The 20203-nt window shown below is 33.8% G+C and overlaps 2 protein-coding genes across 3 annotated transcripts; both read left to right on the top strand.

Moving 5' to 3' along the window:
- The first annotated feature begins 2274 nt into the window (after window positions 1-2274).
- LOC130817505 (cyclin-H1-1) lies at window positions 2275-13122 on the top strand. 2 transcript variants are annotated; one of them, XM_057683242.1, is made up of 14 exons: window positions 2280-2514; window positions 2590-2640; window positions 3952-4000; window positions 4088-4206; window positions 4290-4363; window positions 4623-4743; window positions 5240-5308; window positions 5427-5468; window positions 6377-6454; window positions 9753-9811; window positions 9915-9999; window positions 10830-10918; window positions 11002-11095; window positions 12300-13122. In XM_057683242.1, exons 1-13 carry the CDS (start codon window positions 2455-2457, stop codon window positions 11069-11071), a joined length of 966 nt encoding a protein of 321 aa, XP_057539225.1. In that variant the 5' UTR covers window positions 2280-2454; the 3' UTR covers window positions 11072-11095; window positions 12300-13122. The 2 variants fall into 2 exon arrangements, with proteins under 2 accessions (XP_057539226.1, XP_057539225.1); XM_057683243.1 differs by lacking the exons at window positions 9753-9811; window positions 9915-9999; window positions 10830-10918; window positions 11002-11095; window positions 12300-13122 and adding an exon at window positions 6871-9745 and having other exon boundaries at window positions 2275-2514.
- Window positions 13123-13301: 179 nt separating this feature from the next.
- LOC130817504 (cyclin-SDS-like) lies at window positions 13302-20004 on the top strand. Its single transcript, XM_057683241.1, has 7 exons — window positions 13302-14270; window positions 14370-14540; window positions 15650-15816; window positions 16204-16332; window positions 16422-16602; window positions 17118-17162; window positions 17647-20004. The coding sequence occupies exons 1-7, from the start codon at window positions 13455-13457 to the stop codon at window positions 17677-17679; spliced, it is 1542 nt and encodes a 513-aa protein (XP_057539224.1). The 5' UTR covers window positions 13302-13454; the 3' UTR covers window positions 17680-20004.
- Window positions 20005-20203: the final 199 nt, after the last annotated feature.

Genomic DNA, 20203 nt, shown 5'->3' with positions numbered 1-20203 from the left:
AACTTTGCTTAAAAAAAAGAACTTTTAGCTATTTTTGCTAACGATTAACTTATTTGCCTACATTTTCTTAATAATTAATTTAACAAGTAATTTTACCAAATAATATATGTTGGGTTCGTATAGTATCATCTTCCATTTTTAGTTTTTTGCTTTAGGAAAAACAAATAACTAATTATTATTTTTCAATTTCTATTTTAACAAATAAGTTCTTTCCGCAAAATTAGTTGTCATGTATTATTGAACAGTACATTGCCAAAAAAATAAGATAATTAAACCGTTAAACATCATATCTTTTGAACGGCGTTTTTCCTGAGAGACCATATTTACAAGAGATGGTTTTTTAGGCTCAGGCCCAACAATTAAAAATAAAGAGAAAAATCTAAAAATCGACGCGCTCGTTTGACCCTATTTAGAGTTGGTGTTATGACCTATTGAAGTATGTGTTATAACCTATTGAAATTGACATTATAATCTATTAAAATTGGTATTTAGAGTTGATGTTATAACCTATTAAAGTTGGTCTTATAACCTATTTGGATATACCAACTTTAATAGGTTATAATACTAACTCTAATAGATTATAATACGAACTTCGGTAGGTTATAACATCAACTTCAAATAGGATTACACTGCGCACGTTTTTCTGGTAGTTGTTTTTTCTATTAATAATGAGCCAGCCCATTTAAGACACGTCTTTTATAAAGACGGTCTCAAGTAAGAATTTGTTTTTTGAATTCATGAGCATTCAATATGGTGTTGATCCAATTTGAGAAACAGATCTAGCATTTAGACAAATTCATTTATTTTGACCATTCAACCAAAACTCATACTAGTAGAATTTGAAAAATTTTAATTCATAATTAAACTCACTATTGCTGATCAAAGTCAAAGAGTCAAAATGAATTTTTAAATTTTTTGGGAAACAAAATCATATATATATATATATATATATATATATATATATATATATATATATATGCGCCAAAACAAAACAAGATAGTCAAAAACAAAAAGGACCAAACAACCAATTTGCATTGATATGAAAGTTGGACCCGCCTTCTATGAAGGGTTTCCCTATCCCACTCTTCATGTGCATAAGGAAAGAAAGCCTTCATACAATACACTGGATCAACCTATATACAAGGTTAAACAAAAAAGAAACAAGAGATCAAAGCTAAGGAAACTGCCTTCCATTATTAATCTTGTTTTTACTGCACTATTTTTACAATTTTAGGTCAAAAACAAGAATAATAAATTAATATGTATCAAATAAGTCATTGGTAAGATTTAAGTTTGATCAAAGTTTATAGTGCGTATATTGTAATTTTTATGAATCAAGTTAGTTTGAAAAGATTAGACCCATATTAATTTTTTTATAAGATTAATACCCTTGATCCAAACACATTTGATATCAAAAACGAACAAAATTTTTAAACTAGGTTGAATATGGGTCAAAAATAGAGGTTTATAATGGGTCATGGACTCATGGGTTATGATCAGGGCTCTTAATGAAATATGGCTTGTTTTGACTATTGATTGGATATGTATAAATTGAAATAAAATTGGTTATAGTTTGACATTTTTGGTAACCGGGTCAGAGTTTATAGGTTGAATCTCGATTGGGTAGAGTCTTAAGTTGATCTAAATACATTAGACACAAATTTTAATTTTTGAAAAATTCCACATATTTTAATTTTTGAAAAATTCCACATGATAGCATTCTAGTTTTTATGAAACGCCAGTAGTAGCACTTTTGTAAGATTTTTCCACATGGCAGCGTCCAATTTATACACGATTTAACTGCCGTAACATTTTCCGTCAAGTTCTTGTTAATTTCTGTTTAATTCATCATTTTGTAAGATTTTTCCACATGGTAGCATCCAATTTTTGCCCTCAAATGTTTAATTTACCATTTTAACGTTTAATTCACCGATTAATTTATCAAATATTTAAAAAGAAAAATTGACATTAATAATCCAACTTTTTACTTGTCTGTCACTTTTAGATTATTTTCTAATCATTCAACTTTTTCCCTTTGTTCGCCATGAATAATCCAACTTTTATTTTTGTTAGCTGGTAGACCAACACACTCTATTATTATTAATTAATATAGATGTATAGCAAGGATCAAATTATTAAAAAAATAATGTAAAGATAATTATTCATAGGAAAATAGGTGAAAAAATAATTTATTAATGTTAATTTTTCTTTAAAAAACAAATAATTTATCAACAAACAATTAACCACAAATTGTTTGGAAATAGGAATTGCTTTTTTAAGCATTAATTATTAAAATTTTTCCTTCCTCGCGGTAGTTCCACTGCCCCATCTCCTCGGTTCTTTTCTTCAATTTACCAGTCGAATTCTTCTACCATCAAATCGTTTCATCATCACCACCATTGTTAAACCTCCATTGAAAACGTTCCATTTCCACTGCTTAACTGGCGTGTAAAAATGGCGGATTTCCAAACATCTACTCATAAAAATAAGTGGATTTTTACCCCACAAAAGCTGGTACCGTTTACTATACCTAATTTTTTGAGTTTCTGTAAATTTTGCTATGTTAGTTTGATTTTTTTATCTAATTAGATGGAGAAATACAAAGATGCAAATCAAAGAGCGATACAATCATTAGAGAAGGTAATTATGTTATGTCTAATAAATTTATGTTTCAATTTTGTATCCTGCAATATTAATGATGATTTTAAGGTCTTTTTGTAGCAAGTCTATTTCTGTTTTTTGTAGCATGTTTTCTTGGGATATCGAATCATTGGGAAATGATTATGTTTTCAAGTGATGTGAATGATTGACAACTTAGTTGCTCAATCACAAACAACGTTTTGGAAGCGTATTATAAAACCAGGGGTAGAGTGTTTTCAGCGGATTTTGAATGCTAAAGAACGAAGGTCAATAAACAAGTATGCAAGTGATAAAGAAATCAATAAAATCTAACAAAAATTACCAAGGTTCACAAGACTAGGAGTCTTGGACTATCTCCTTGGTGGGTACTTTGTTTATTGAGCACAAGATTCTCATTAGAGAAGAATTGCATTAGAGATAGATAATAAGAGTTTGATGTGTTGAAGCTAGGGTTTTTGTTTTTACCTTTCTAAATTTAACCGGAGTCTATGGGGGTTTATTTATAACTGAATATAAAATAAATAATCTTTGCTGCTGCAAATTAGATGTCGACCTTCACGTTGACATTGTGTTTGAACGACCGTGCCATGTGCTCGTTTGATCAAGCCACTTAAAGAACAAACATTTCAATACTTGTTCAAGCCACTGCTTCTCCAACTTCTCTTCAATGTTTTCAAATTTCCTGTTTGAGTCATCTTGTTTTCCAACACAACTACTCAAGTCACCCATATAACAACTGACTTTAAATTTGTTAGCCTTGACTCGAGTTTACAAGCAATTGAAATTAGGAATGCCGTCGATTGTTGTATCAAATTTCTAGTAGCATATACTAAAGTGATTGACAATAATTCTAGTTTAATTGCTATTTGTTCAATTATGTTTAGTCTAATAGTCACAATTTGTTAAGTAATACTCCATTGTAAATATGAGGTTGAAATGTTGAGTCAGGGAGCCTTGTCCTGGCTTGCCTTGGTAGCTTGGCCCCTTTGTTGTTGATAGTTTTTTCATTAACAGACAATGATGCAAAGTTATAGTCTTGTATTTTCTTGCAAATTGGTGTTAATGACTTGAGGTTTAAGAGGGGTCTGTTGAAATGCATTGCATTCACAAGTCACAACCCCTTATGATACATTGAAGGATGAGGTTGTGATTTTGATTTTGTTTATACGATTTGCAAATTTTGTAAATTGGTGCTCTTGGATGTAGTAACTTTTCAGTTGACACTTTCATGTTCTTATTGGATTATATTAAGCAATTAACTTCTCTTGTACCAAAGAAAAAGTAATGGTTTATTTTATACTCATGAATTAGGGAACAACTTATCTGGAGAATAAGAGCCACAAGGAACCCGATTCTAATGGTAACGCTTTAGTGACATTGGCTTTTGTTGATTATTTTTTTTCCTTAATTTTCATGCCATTATTACTTGTATCTTTTCTTAATGTAGGTGTCAAGCAGTCTCGTGTAAAGCCACTCAAAATTGAAGAAGAAAAAACTCTACATGTTTATTATGAAAACAAGATTCAAGAAGTATGTGGAGCGTTCAAGTTTCCACATAAAATCCAAGTGAGTTTGTGTGTTTTGTGGTTGATGTTGGGTTTCAAGCTACTATAGTGGAATTCTTCATTGTTATGGTTTATGCTTTACAGGCTACTGCACTTACATACTATAAAAGGTTCTATCTTTGCTGGTCAGTCATGGAGCACCATCCAAAATCTGTTATGTAAGAAGATCGCTTTGGATCTTTGTTTGTACTACTTACTATTTGCAAGTGTGTAGGATAATGATCAATTGATCATCTATCATTTTTCTTTTTATTTGTCTTACTTGCCCCCTATTTTGGTATGACTAACGAATTTGACCATTGAAAACAGTTTCAATTGTCAGTGATGGAATGAGCAGCACTGTTCGGTTTAGAGTTGTTTGCTGTTTGTCTTCTCTTTTGGTGATCCTATATCTGATTCAATTATGAATATATGTAGGTTAACTTGTATATATCTAGCTTGTAAGATAGAGGAGAATCATGTTTCAGCTGAGGAGCTTGGCAAGGGTATCCAGCAGGATCATCGAATAATCTTAGATAATGAGATGCTAGTCCTTCAGGTATATGTAAAAATATCATTTTGTAAGTTAATTTGTCTAATATTGTAGTTATATACTTATATTGGTGCCCTTTTGATTTGAGTGTACTCCCTTCGTCCCTTTAGTTTTTCCATATCTCACTAAATACTTTCTTACCCCAATACATAGGACAGATGAGGACTCATTGCGCAAACTTTTTTGTGATCCCTTGTAGTAGTGATTTAGTTAATTTTCAATCCAGATCGTATAGATTGTATATCCGTATATCTTTTTTTAAATTTTGTTTTGGATCCTCCGACACTGATTTGTATTCTACAGTTATCATAGTGCCCAAACCATAGGTGAAAAAGACATTCAGAGGGCCATATTTAGGATTGACTAACACAGAGGGTACTGTTCCCCCTTTCCCCACCCCCTATCAGCTCTATTCTACTAAACTAAGTTGCGTATGATCTCATAGAAACACTATTCTTTTGTTCCTTGTCATAATTTCACTAATAAATGTGTATCTTCACAGAGTTTGGGGTTTGATCTTATTGTTTATTCTCCATACCGGTCCATTGAGGGGTTTATTAATGATATGGAGGTATGTAAAATTGCAGTTTATTTGATGTGAATTGTTCTCATCTTACATTTTCTTGAGTTTAAATTTTGGTTGTTGCACTTGAATTCGAAATCTTCACATGGTGATTATTTTTTCCTAGGATTTTTGTTATGCAACAAACGGCCAAGTTGACCTATTGGAGGTAATTTTTCCTTACTTCATTACTGCTTTGAGAAGCATACTTCTTGGTTAAATTTTCTGATTTTTCTTGTGTTCAATGTATGTATTTGTTCTTGGCACTACTGAAAGATGTCTCATTGTTATGTTCTTATAATATTGATTTTTTTTGGGTGTGGTGCTTAGTGCCTGAACAGTTATTGATTGTTACCTAATTGAGCGAAGTGTATCATAATGTTTGGAGGTGGTGTTCTGTGCCTGAACTTAATTATGGCAAATATATTTTGAATTGGTCATTTGATGGCCTACCCTATTCAAGAGTTGTGTTGATTGTTTGGAAAGCTTTTTGTGATAAGAGGGTATACAAATTTCGACTGATGATATTATATATTGGAGATGTAAGAACCTGAGACTTACTTTTTCTTTTATGTGCGTTCACAATTTTCTCATGAAGACTATATTATATTGTTTTCTTTTTTGTAAGCAATACCACAATACGCTCCCTTGAATATGTTTACGTTCTATTCTGATTTACTGCTTCCACTCTTTTGACGATGTTTATATGATTTCATCCTAAGATTGTACAAGATAAACTATGTCAGCATTACTAAAAAAATTATTTGATTTACTATTGTTATTTTCTTTGCTTCAATCTGCATTAAGCCAAAAGCTCTCTGAATCTTGTCATAGTTCTTAATGTGTAATGGTTAAGGGCTACCGTACAAGGGTCAATCGAAAACAACCTTTTTGTTTTTGCAAGGTTAAGGTTACTCAACCTAGTTGGGGTAATAGAATGTTGGTTGAGGGCTACCATAATATTGGTGATTCTATGTTGTCTTTCTTGCTTCATATGTATTCTTACTGTTGTCAGCCTTTATTTGGTTTCTGCCTATTTGTGTTGATGTTGTATTTGGCATCTTATTACATATGCAGGATTTACATCAAAGAGTAGTGTTTGAAGCTGATAAGGCAATGCTTACAGATGCACCACTTTTATTCCCCCCGGGTCAGGTATTTTTCTGTATAAAGGATAATTGTTGTACGACAATATTCGTACATCTTACTTTGAACTTTTATGGAAATGGTTCCTCCCTTTGTGGAAATTGTAGTTGTAAAGGAACATTATTGATTAACCGATATAATCATAAACTCAAATCATTTTTTCCGAGTGGAAAAAAGGGCTTACGATTATTGCGGTTAAAGTAAACAATAATGTTTCAGAAGTTTTTGGTTATCTGCTTAGAAGCTGAATTTAGGCAAGATATCCAATCTGAGCTAACTCTTGCCCATAGTGTAAAAATGTAGTAATGATGACGGTAAAGGAACGGTGATGCTTTGACATGAACGATGTAGTTATCATAAAGCCTAAATTTTGGTGGAAATTGTACAATTATCCTTGATACGGCCTAAAACGTGATTTTTTACAGCTTTACAGCGCGGAAAACATTGGTTCGTTGTTTTTGAAAGCCTTTACAACAGGGCTGGCGCGGTGTGGTGCTGGCTTGTTTTTATACCATGCTTTTACCCCTTCACTAGCAACAGCAAAAGGATGCTTAAAATAATTTTATTACCTTTGGCTACAAGTACAAACTACAAAAGATTTGCTAAACACTATGTTTTTATTTAGTGAAGTTTGAGCTTACAGAAAAATTGTTTACAATGCTTTCTATCTATGGAATTTTCCTTATCGAAAACCTTGCAATCAGTCCATCCAAGATAGCAGCATCTGGCTATGTGCTTTGCAGCTTAACCTGTGCTAATAACTTGTGTATTTTTTTCCTTACTTTTCACGTTTTATTCAATTTTAGGAGGATGTCTTCTTTAGGATGACATTACTAAGAGAAATATATAAATAGGAGCAAGAGCTAAAATTGCTTGAAGCGTTATTTGGATATGGTGCCAGTTGCCACCTCTCGGTCAGTTGGCCCTTTAAATCCCCCACCCTCCCACACACATAAAAAAGAAACTACATGTACAAAATGAAATAGAATTTGAGGACTTCTCCAACTTTAGTGAACTTTGTGAAGCCATCTCTGTACTTTTTGTTTGCCTACCTATTCCTCTTCCAATTCCATTTATTTTCTTGTCAGACATGTCTTAACTTAGTGATACATACTTATTTGAGTTTCTTATAATTTCTTGAAATCATAAAGCTTGCTCCATTATTAGAAAGACCTTTTTACCGAAAAGACTTCTTGTAGACATTTATATTTTCTACTCCTCTTTCCACTGCTTCAAGCCAGCAATTTCATCATCAATTTAATGAATCTGGATCTTTGCTATTGAAATCTTGGTTTGAGATGGCGTGTCAATGTCTTTAATAGTGAGGTCTAAGTTAATCAGAGTTTGTAGTGAGGGTAGGGTGTAACCTCTATTAGTCTTCCCTTAGCAACTAGCCAACTAGCAACTAGTTTTTTGTGTGCTGGGTACAGTTGATCTGAACCCAAATAGTGGTTAAAAAATAGTGACACAAATTGGGAATGGCTGCTGGTTCAAGCAAAATGCAAAACTATCTCCAAGGTTGACATGGAGGGTTTAGGCGCAAAACAGTCATCAGAAGTGTTGATGGAGCCATCAAATACATGGGACTTTTCAGCAAAAAACATAAGTATGATGTGCCAGAAAAAATTGATGGTAGAACAACAAGAGGTAGTTGGCAAGTGTGAGTACTTGGCAAGGCAAGGGCAGCAAGGTTTTGTGGTAGAAAGCAAGAAGCATCTTTATGCTTGGCGCAGTGCCTGGAGAGTACAAGCAAGAGCGCCGAGTAGTAGCACATAGCTTGGCTAGCAAGCAATAAGGATGGTTTGGACATGAGCAACAGCAAAGTTCTGGCCATGGCCCATAGCTGTGCTAGGTGAGTAGTTTAGCCTTGGTGAATAAGCAGTTATGTATTGTACACGTGGGACAATGAGCAAGCAATCGGCATACACATAAGCATCAAGCATTATTTTGACTCTTCGTAGAACTTCATTGTTGAGTTCACATAGGATCTAGATTAATGAAGCGTGAAACGTGGATCGGACCTCCAGTCTCCGGTCAGAAACGTCCGTGCCGGAGTCGTGAGGATTCGCGACTCAGAACACCGGTGATGGCAAACCGGGTTTTGATAGCCGATTTTACCGTTTTGAACCGGTGTATCTCGCTTAATACAGATGAATTTTCATCTTTTATGGGCAAGATTAAAGCAATTCTCCATTAGAGAAGCTAGCGCTGACCTTGAAAGGCACGAATGAGGATGATGAAATCTTGGGTTTTGATAGAATGCAAATTGAAAAGTGAATAAAAATATCTTTTTGGAGTACACTGAAAAAGTGGGTGGAGTGTCATTCACTATTTTTTTACTAGCTATCATCCACTATTGCTCTTGATACTAGCTTAATATTAGCAGTCATCCATTATTGTTTTTACTAAGCTTTGACTAATTGAAAGGTTGATTGTTTTTCTTTCAAAATGTTTTTTTAAGTAGTCCTTTAAATTATTTTTGAACTTATGAAGTGTTCTTTTATTTCTTAATTTTTCTTAAAAATATTGATATTTGTAATTTTACTCCTATTATTTTGTAAATAGGTAATTAAGTTATTAATTAATTATTTATATGGACACTAAGATAAGCGATGTTATTGGAATTTTATTAATTGCCATATTTTTTAATCATGACCATGGAATAAAAACTCGAATATTACGTTATGTAACGGCCATTGTATTATGTTTTGTAAGGTTGTTCCATGAGAAGTTCATTTTCTCGGTCAAAATGCCACGTTGACCGCCATGTAACGTGTAATGCCCGTTTTTTCATCGTTATAATGTTATTTGTCAAAAAGAGGTTATAGAAAAGTTTCTTTTAACATCTCTCTAAATTGTAGAATATGTTCTAATCTCCTCGTTAAAATTTCATTAATACCTATTAGCTTTAATTATCGATAATCACATTAAACTATAGTTACTCATAATTTTAAGTTAAATAAAATAACTAACTGAAAAGTTAATTAATCATCCACTGCAATTGTCTCACGTAGTAGCTATGGGTACATTATTGCATAATAATAGTAGTTCAACAACAAAATGCAATAATGAGTTCAAAACTCCCCTTATGTGTTTTTTTTTCAAAAACTTCACACCGCGTTGGCCGCGATTCGTGTTATTGTTCCATTAAAGCCGTTTTTCGCGTCATCGTGACCGTTTCCGCGAACGCATCCGCGACCGCGTTTTTTTATACGAATATGATTGAGTGTGGGTGAGAGAATTTTGCTGTGTTCTGGTTCTTAAATCATTCTTGTTATAGTTTAAATATTTCTTGCTATTTCTGTAGTTGGCATTGGCTGTGCTTCGTAGAGCAAATGAGGAGCTTGTAGTTCTTGATTTTGAGAGGTATTAAAACTGCTTATGTTGTCAGTACACAAGGTTTTGGTTTTTGTTTTATTTGATACGTTTCTGATGATGATTGGGCGAGAAATGTACACTTTCCATGCAGATATGTTCAGAGCATTCTATCTCGACAAAATTCGGCACACACTATGTCTGAGCTAAATCAGGCCCTCAACGCCATAGAGGATTTGGTAAAGAAATTTACCTTGGCAATTATTAAATACTTCAACATTGATGCTTTAGCCTGAGTAATTTATTTAACTATCACTGACTTAATGGTCTGTTCCCTCTTGCAAGCCTTCTGATATCATTTGGTGATTGGGTAACAAAGTGAAATTTTGAGTTTGAGTGAAAAGTTTTATTATGCATAGTAGAATAAGCTTCTGTTAATTGCTCATTAAAATTTAGCAGAAAATTGGAGGAAACGTGAGATAAATGAAGTCAAAATGTATAAATGTTTTCTTCTTGTATTGTTAAATGTAGCCATTCATTGTTCATATGTATCATTTGAACTCTTTGATATTCGTTCGAAACATGAAGAACAAAAAGCCAACGGGAGCATTTAACCATGTATTCTATTTTCTCTAACATGGTGTATGTTATAATGGCATACTGATCATGGATTCCGCAATGAAGGCACATGGCTGCCTAATATAGATGACAACATCCAGAATTTAAATGCCCCGATGATTAAGGTGACTGGGTTCTTTTAGCAGTATAGCTTGAGATAATGCCTATTTACGAAGGTGCAAAGCGAGCCTTAACCTGCTGCATATATAATCTGATGGTGAACTATAAAATACTGTTTCAAAGAGACAAAAAGTCAGCTTCTGTATACCCTACTAAAAGAGATGGCACATTTATCTTTGGCTAGTCATAATGCATTGATCATAGTTTTGGAGTATTTTCTGATGCGCCTACTAATTTTCTTCTGTTGCAGTTATTTTCATTTCATGTTTATTATCAGTACACTTATTTTAATATTTGGCATTACCTTTTCTTGTTTCCCTTCGTAACATAGATAAACAGATTTAAAAGAAGTGATGACGAGGAGATGAAACGTGCTGCTAAGAAGCTGAAATATTGTCTTGATGCTGGATCTCGTGACGAGTATCTTCTGCATCCTTTTTAGTTTTTTTTAATGGGTTTCTGGCTGTTTTTTCTGCTTAGTAGCTGATGAAGAATGTTTTCAGGAGTAAGAAGAAGGACAAAAAATCTAAGCACAAGTCTAAAAGAAATCCACAAGAAATGCAAATGTCATAAGTCTAAGGGAAATCCTCAAGAAAGGTAAGGTCTTTCTGTTTTGCTTATGGTTTCTGCCTTTCTGTGTTTGATGCCTTACCGTTGATTCTTTATTTGCCTGCAATTTTTGACAAGACCTTTTGTATTTATATGATCAAGTTATATCATCTGTGAATATCTATGATGTTTTGTGAAGAGCCCAATATCTTAATGATCTTTGAGTAAAACAACATCATACGGCAACTACGTGAGGTTAGAACTTAGAATAACACAAACTCTTGTAGTCCTGACTAGGATAGTAATGTTATTAATTTATCATTTTTGATATGTTTACAGCAATGCTATTTTAGCTATCTAATTCATGTCACACATCGTGTTATGTAGAATTTTCGATAAAATCTCTTGCTACCTCTTCTTGTACGGGAAATGTGCCCTAGGCTAATACAAATTTGAGATACCTTCATCAAATTTGCGTTACGTTCCTCTCATTTAGCATCATTTTTCATTTTGGATTGTCCCTTTCATTTTGCATCTTTTTCCATTTTTGGACAATGACTCACCACTTTCTTTTAATTTCATCTGTAATTTTAATTCTCTTTTAATTTCATCCACACAATTTATTCCCTCTCTTCATTAATTACCACATTTCTACCTCTTTGCTGCTATCCTAGAGGGACTAAGGAGTAAAGATGGAGATTTCATTTTCCTTTTCGTTGCTTTGACCATCTTCATAAACGGATATGAGTTGCTTAACAGCTAGTCTCTTGAGAGACCGTCTCTTTGAGAGACATATCTCAAGCCCATCCCATTATAGATTAATGTCTACTTATCGTATTCTTAATGCCTACTATCATTAATGCTTACATGCTGTATCCTTAATGCCTACTATCAATATCTTAAATGTCTACTTACATCAATCTTAATGCCTACTTATAAAATTTTAAAAAATATGTATTGGGCCGGTCCAATTAGAGAGGTCTCTCAAAGAGACCGTCTCTCACAAGAATTTGTGCAGGCTTAAAGCCTTATAGGCTACGGCATTAGAGGCTTGTTCTCCCCATATTTGTATATGAATCGGTTTTACTAGAAACGGACTGAACTAAACCTGTTAGAACATCTTCAAGTTAACCGAATGTGATGTGAAAACCTGAGTTGAAATTAAAATAAATCGAAGATAATAGACCCTACTAGCCATGAATACTTTGTAACCGAACCGACAATCCGACATAGTTGGTGTTTGCATCTTCAGGTGATATATTCAAGAATAGACGAGATTCAGCAAGTTAGCCATTAAAATGCTGGGAGTGATATGAACACACAATCCTGAAGCCTCAATCTATTCCAAGGCATTAGGCCATTTTTTGATCTCAAGTTTTGGTTGGCTGAGAACACAGAAGGATAAGAACAGCAGAAAAATCATTTGAAGATAACAGAGGTATTTACTTTTGTGAATCTTCATGTAAAAGATTCACAGATTCAGTTATTATCTTAATGGAATTTACTTGGAGTTTTCTGTTTCCATTCTTTATTTAGCTTTCACGTTTTTGTTCGTTTCATAGGACTCTTAGTTTTTCAATATTTCTATTTTTAAACTACTTTCTACATTTGGAAAGTGGAAAAGAAAAAGTATTGAAAGGAATGTACTCTTGATTATATCCTATGTAATCCCTTTTTCTCTTTCAATTAGCTATATTTTTTTTATTTATAATTGTTCGATCAGTGCTTATCTTATATGAAACTGTTTCACCATGAAACTGACCAATATACACGTTGGTCAATTTAATAGAGATGGTCCGTCTTAATAAAGAATTTGTCAATACAAAATTAATTAGATAGCATCTAACAAGTTACATGTTAGATGCTTTAAATTTATCATAAAATTAGTAGTTCATAATCTTAGTGCAATGTATTATATTTCATTGAAATTATTCTTTTATTACAAAATCTATTAAAATAATATAAAAAAGTCATATGGCAAAAAGAATAAATATTTAAATTTAAGACTGGCAATAAGCGACAAGCACTAATTCAGTGTTTTAGACTTACTAAATAGAAGTATATTAATCAACACCAAAAAGAATTACAATTAGAGCTCAAATTTTCAAATTTCTCCCCCAATAATATCAATAATAATGTAATATAAACTAAAAAAGTAAGTTAGTTAAACAAAAACAAATAGTTGTCCGTTAATACTTTGAGAAAGTGGACCCACTACCTCTAACCAGTAACCACCTTCAAGGCTTCAACCAAAACACCCACTATCTCTCTTCTGCTCCTTCTCTTCTCCTTGTTCTTCCCCTTCCCTTCAACTTCTCTCTCTTCTCTCTTCTCTCATCTCTCTGCAAATTCTGAACCTTAATTCTTCTTTCTGCAAATCTCAAAATTCAAATCTGAACTCTCTAACATGAAGCGCAAGAGTACTGATCAATCTACTGCTACTGAACATGCTAGTATTGATTCTGCTGAATTTTTCAAAAAAAATTTAAGATCGAAAATTCCTCGCAAAAAACGAACTCAAATATCGCCAATTCTCTTCAATGATTCCACGACTTCAAATGCTTGTCTCAAACGTAATTTTTCTTTTAATTTGAGTTGCGATCAAGTTTCATGCAATACGGTAGTTGAATCCGCTGATTTACCTCTAGAAGCAACGTTTAGTAGAAAAAATGTGGTGTTGATTCCGAATTTGTCGCTCAAGAAGGAAGTTGCTCAAGTATCTGTGTCGGAGCACTCCTGTGTAGAATCTTGCTCTGTTGTTGTCGCAGAAACAGAGTCGAACCGAAATGATAAAGTTCCGACTGAGTTCTCTGCAATTCAACATTCTCCAGCGAGTACAACGGCTACTGTTGAGCAAAAAACATCGAAAAGTAAATACGATGAATTCATCCTTGGGATGGTAAGCTCTGACTTGGCATGCAGTGAAAATTTTTCGTATGATGAATACGAGGTTTCATCAGCGACGAATGTCTCTGAGCTTCAATCGGAGATTTTCTCCAGTGATGAAGTGTTGCAGTTCGATGTCTGCACAGAAGAGTATACTCCTATGTGGTTGAACTCTTTCTCCGGAAGTCAATTTTCTGAGAAATCAAGCGATGACTCAACTTCTCCTTGTTACTCTCTCTTCAAGGAGATTTATCAGCAATTCTCACAAATTAGCTCTGATTCTTCAGATTATGAAGTATCCTCTCTTTTGGATGATCAGTATTCTGATGAACTTGCTGTAAGTGTTAATTTGATCTAATTAATCATTATTCAACAATTTTACACGTTTTGTTCAATTATTTGTCAGATTGATGATGAATTGCATGTTTATATATAGTTTTGGAAATTTGAACGTGAAGAAGATGAAGAGAATTACCGTCGATTGAGAAATAGAGAACGAAATCAAGCAACAAAAGCGAGAGACTACATTGAAGACTACGATTTTGCGACTGATTATGGAGGATTAATCCTTGAGCAGCGGTTAATTATGGCTAATTGGATTGTTGAAGTGAGTTATTTTGTTTGATTTAACAGTTAATTACTGATGGCTTAAATTATTGCATCAGTTGTTGACGCCAGTATAGTGTAAGCAAAATGAGTGTAGTTAAATGAGCTGTCGCATATCGAAGATCCACGTAAATAACTGAGTTCTATAGGTCTCTTTTTTTCATTTTTTAGTTCTCTTCTTCAAGTTTAGTAGTACTACTTTCATTTCATTTGATATGATTACTGATTAGTTTTAACATTACATATGTGAAAGTTTGTTATTTATACTTCCTCTCTGATTTAGTTATTACACCTTATTATTCACGTCTCATGCTTGTCATTGCACAATTTAAGCCATTAATTTTTGAATAATCAATATTTTGAAGTTTTACAATGTATATATTATGAAAATAAATTTTATGATGAAATTTAGGAAGATTCCATGTGACTATGTTTTCATTGGATAAAATCACAAATGAAAAAAATCATAAATATAAATTTCAAATGAAAGTCAAGATGGTGTATGTAAATAATGAAAAAGTCAAACAGTGCCGACTAAATAAAAATGGTGGAACTATTTACGAGACCAAATATTGGAAAGCGTAACTAGTTTTGTAAGATAGAATATGACTTTTATGGGCGTAGTGGGAATTGATTTTAATTAGCACTCTGATAATTTATATTGACACTCCCGACCCATATTAGGAATAAAGGGGGTGCCAATATCGCTTCAGAGTGTCCAGAGACCTTCCTAGAACTTTTTTCATCAAAGTATTATACTAAATTATTATGCGTTTACGCTAAGTTTTGTGATGTGTTTGAAGTCAGATGAAGTAGCATAACTAATAAGAAACTAATTGGAAAAATGATCTCAACCTTATTGTGTATGAAGTCAGTTGGGACAATCTTAGATTTTGAGGATAAATGTAAGCAAGCGTTTTTCCGCTGGTTGCAATGCATCTACCTAAGGTCTTAAAATATTTCATTAAAAAAGAGATTTGAATTACCTTAAAAGGCTTGGCAAGTCTAGTCAGCTGGGAGTATATTCATGTCGTTTGTAACGTCTATTCGATTTGCTGAATTGTGTGGAAGTACTGACTGTATTTCAACAATTATTTCTTGAACGAACAGCTATCCAGAAAAAAGGATCTCCAGAGTGAAACAACATTTCTTGCTGTGCGTCTTCTTGATAGATTTTTGACCAAAGGGTTTTTTACAAGTCGGAAGAACCTACAACTTCTTGGCATAGCCTGCCTCACCCTTGCCATCAGAATCGAAGAGAACCAGCCTTACAACAGGTATTGACAAATTTGACTAAAAACTCATTTGCTGGATTTGGTTACATATAACTGAGTCTCTTGTTGAATTTTTCTGTACTTTGTACCCGTGCCAGTTTTATCATTGTGTTAGCCTCAGGTTAGTGTTCGAGGCAGATAATGAGTAATATTGGTTATTAAAACTAACATATTTTACATCAACATAATCCAAGTACTCGAACCAGAGTTTCTTAGTGTCCTAGTCTGTTAGACTTTATGGTTTCTTAGTTCAGAATCTTGCTCATTTTCTCATTCATTGTACTATTTTACCAGCTAGCAGCATCTGTTTGCTACTGAGTCCAGAAAATATATGGGCCTCTTGATTGAATCTCATATTTAGACTAATTACAAGACCTGTTTAATTTTCAGTGTCCAACAAAAATCTTTCTATGTGGGATGCAATGTGTACTGCAGATATGAAGTTGTCGCCATGGAATGGGTAATCCTAGAGGTTCTTAAGTTCCACTGCATCTCTCCAACTACCTACTCTTTCCTTGGGTACATACGACATGCTCATACTGATGTAATTTTGCATTAGGTTGCTTGCAGTTAATGTATCAACTAACAACCTTATGAAATATTCTCAGGTTCTACCTAAAAGCTGCAGCAGCTGATGAAGAGATGGAAAGAAAGGCCAAGTATTTGGCCGGTCTATCTCTGCTTGACTGTAGGCATCTCAGATTTTGGCCCTCAACAGTAGCAGCAGCATTGGTACTCCTGGTCTCCTTCTCCGTAAGTCAAGGTGGATCCAGCTTACGAGTTGTGCAGGTACCTAACTTGTCTCCATTTCCCCACCTAATGACATAATTTGATAATTAGCTACTTAGATTATTACATACACTGTTTTGTCTTTGATCATAACTAAATGCTTCTTAATGAGAGCAATGTCTACCATCTATATTCCACAGTTATCGGCCTATCGCTACCCTACCTGATTCTCCTTTTGGATTATTCCTCAAACTGTTAATATCTCTTGCTACTGACACACCGAGCATGCCTTGACAAGCAAGATTGTACACCATTTCCCCTTTGCTCAAATTGTTCTTCAAGGCTTCAACCCTCTTATATAAGGCTTATCCTTTAATCACAGGGTGGACATGCCTTTGTTTTTCATCCATTTGGAGAAGATGGATTTTGAGTTTAAATTCAGAGAACCAATAATTAATCCAAAAGGATATACGTATTATGTACAACGTACATGTTCTAGTTGTTACTTGCCAGCCTTCACTTCATGACATGGGTCTTGATTTACAATTGTCTCTCATAATTTCAATCTTCTGCAGGCTCATGTCAGAACAAAAGTTAATGATCTAACTGAATGCGTTCAGGTATCAACATAAAGTTTCTGTTTCCCAAATTATTTATAATTGAGTTGTGCTCGAGCTAGGCTTTTTTTAGATACAAGGAATCCACCCATTTCCTTTGTCGTAAACATTGGACTACATGGGTAAAACTCACATTCCAGTGAATCCAGAGGGTAAGATCAAAGATGGGAGCCACCATCACATGTGACACATTTCTTAATAGTCTCGAACTATGTATCACATGTGACGCTCAACATCATCTTTTACTAACCTGGCCAATCAGATCCTTGGAAGGTGGGGTGAAAGGGGATCCTCCTCAAGCTAAGGTTCGCTCACATGGTGGCCGGATTAGTACCCATAACTGGAGATCATCTGGTGGAGTACCCACCATGTGAGCGAAGCGTGCTTGTTCAACCTTGTTCATTGTTTCAAATCTTCTATTACAACCAATTTATGAATCATTTTCATGTAATTTGTAAAAATGGTTGATATGATTCTTTACTGACAGAGCTTGGAATGGTTGCTCAAGTACATTTGCTAAAAACGTCGCCCATTCTTGATTAGAAGACTCATCATCAACATTCAACACAACCCATGAATTGATGAACCTACCATATTTCAACATTCTTCCAACAACATAAAAGTCGCTCTCATTTTTATGTACATCCTCCCAATTTTCGGAAAGTATACTAAAGAATTGCCAGCCAAAGTCTAGCAGAATACGAGAAAGAAGTTGCGATTTTTCTTTGCAACACAAATATATGTTATAGAACCTCATTTACGACACTATTTTTGTGTTCATAATTCTTGAAAACTGTACCAACTATTCTTTAGTCTAAAGTGATAGTACATCATGGAATTTCAACAAAGGCAACCCAAATTTTGCCTGTTCAAAAGATGGTTGATTAAGCTTTATATGCCGAAGGCATGAAAGCCTTTTGAGGAAGTTAGTTGCCATTCATTGATGATTATTAATCATTGTACAATGGTTGTATTGTAGTACAATTCTTTGTGCTTTTGAGACAATTTGATGATGAGTGTGCCATGTGGAATTTGCAATTTGATGACTTTAAAGATGGGAGTAGTGAAAAGAATTAAAGCAACAAAGAGTTTTTGTTAATTATATTTCATAGCATTCTGATTTACAAAGTCCATTCTTTGATATTGTCCCTTATCATCTACTTTTGCTCATTCGATAATATGTAGTTTATGATTTTACAATAGGCGTCTCAACTGTCAAGCATACATGTATTTGCTAGAAGATCAATAATATATTTCCTCCCACTAATAAGGATTTCAGCCTGTTTTGACTTTATAACCTCAATACTAAGGAATTATTTTAGGTTTCTCATTATCTTTCATTCAAAATCCCAATATAACTTTCTTTTCAACTCTGTAACATATTCTGCATCATTTCCTATGATGATGTGATTTAATAATTCGCTTCAAGAACAATGTATGATCTAAATTACTTTGTTTGTACCCACTTTTCTTCATAGCTGCAATGAATCTTTCAAATTATGCTTTGAAAGATTGTTTTAGCCCATATACGGTTTTCTTAAGCTTACACCTTCTTTTTTGAAGTCGTGAGAGAAACCTTGGGGTGCCTCCATGTATACTTCTTAAATTTCTTTTGCAAGAAAGACATTTTTAACATCAAATTGGTTAAAATGTCTGTCTCGATACGCAACAAAGAACACAATTCGAATTATATCAATTTTTTCCACAGAAGAGAAAGTCTTTGAATAGTCCACTCTATGGAGTGTAGCCTTTTCTACCAAAACAAGATTTGTACATATCACATGTATCGTCAGCAAGGTAAAACTTTACTAGCATCCTCGATCTTCTTTCCTTTGGGAAGAGTGCACTTCTTTCATATTTTGTTCTCCAAAGCAACGACCTCCTCCTTTATTGTCTTTCTCCATTTTTTATTTTAAGAGAATTTTCTGTGCTTCTGGAAATATCAATAGAATAAAAAGTAGTATTAAGGCAATTACAGTTTTTGATAAATTTCCTTCTTGAATTTGATCAAAAGGATACTTAAAGCGTTGGGATATATTTTCTGGATTATATTGGCGGGGGAGAATTCCCCTTGTGCTTTAAGGAGGTAATTAACACCTCTTAAATGCTTAATTTTCAGTTTTCTCAAGTACTTGTGACACAAAGTCATCAGTATGCTTAACATCTTCAACAAACTTCCTAGCTTACCTCAGCTACTTTTCTTTCCTCCTCAACAACCTCCTGGCTTACTTTAACAACAATCCTTTCCTCTATAGTAGGGTTCTCATCAAATGAAGTAGAAATTAGGTGGCTATGAAAAGAAGAAAGTATTACATTAGCAGAGACAATTGTAAAGCTGTTGCCTACTTACTCTTGAGGATCCCCAACAAACTCTAAAGAATATGTCAACCTGCTTAGATCATTATTATAATCCTCCCCCTGATATCGAATTAAGGTGGTGATAATAGTAGAAATTTTCAAAGAAATCACAATCCATAGCACTACACATTTTGTTATGGATTGGGTCTAAACATCAATATTCTTTTTGATTTGTTCGATACCCAACAAAGACGCACTTGACTGCCATAAGCTATAATTTATTTTGACTTTGTTTTCGAAGATGGACATTCATCGTGATTCCAAAGACACGGGGCGATAAAGAGAATAGGTGGATGGATATTGAGGATCTAAGTGAGTCAAGAAGAGTTTTATTTAAGTTTCTTTGTGGGAAAACAATTTGTGAGATGATTAGAGATAACAATGACTTCAGCCCAAAAATGCTTTAGCACTTTATATTCGCTCATAAGGCTCTGCTAGTTCTAGAAGGATACTGTTCATTCATTTGTATATTGCATTTTGTTGTGGAGTATCTGAACAAGAGGTTTGATAGATAAGGCCATTTGTTGATATGAAATGTTCTATGTCAAGATTAATATGCCCACCCCCTTATCCCATCCCCGCGCGCGCAATATCTGTTTTTTGAATGTGAATTTGTGTATTACATTAGGTTTAAATCATTTTATTGAAGTTGACATATACGTTAAAAACTTCAGATTTTGTTTTAA

Source organism: Amaranthus tricolor, chromosome 7, assembly GCF_026212465.1.
Source record: "Amaranthus tricolor cultivar Red isolate AtriRed21 chromosome 7, ASM2621246v1, whole genome shotgun sequence".
NCBI lineage: Eukaryota > Viridiplantae > Streptophyta > Magnoliopsida > Caryophyllales > Amaranthaceae > Amaranthus > Amaranthus tricolor.
Note: the sequence above shows the minus strand (reverse complement) of the source record. Positions and strands in the feature narration are given on the sequence as shown.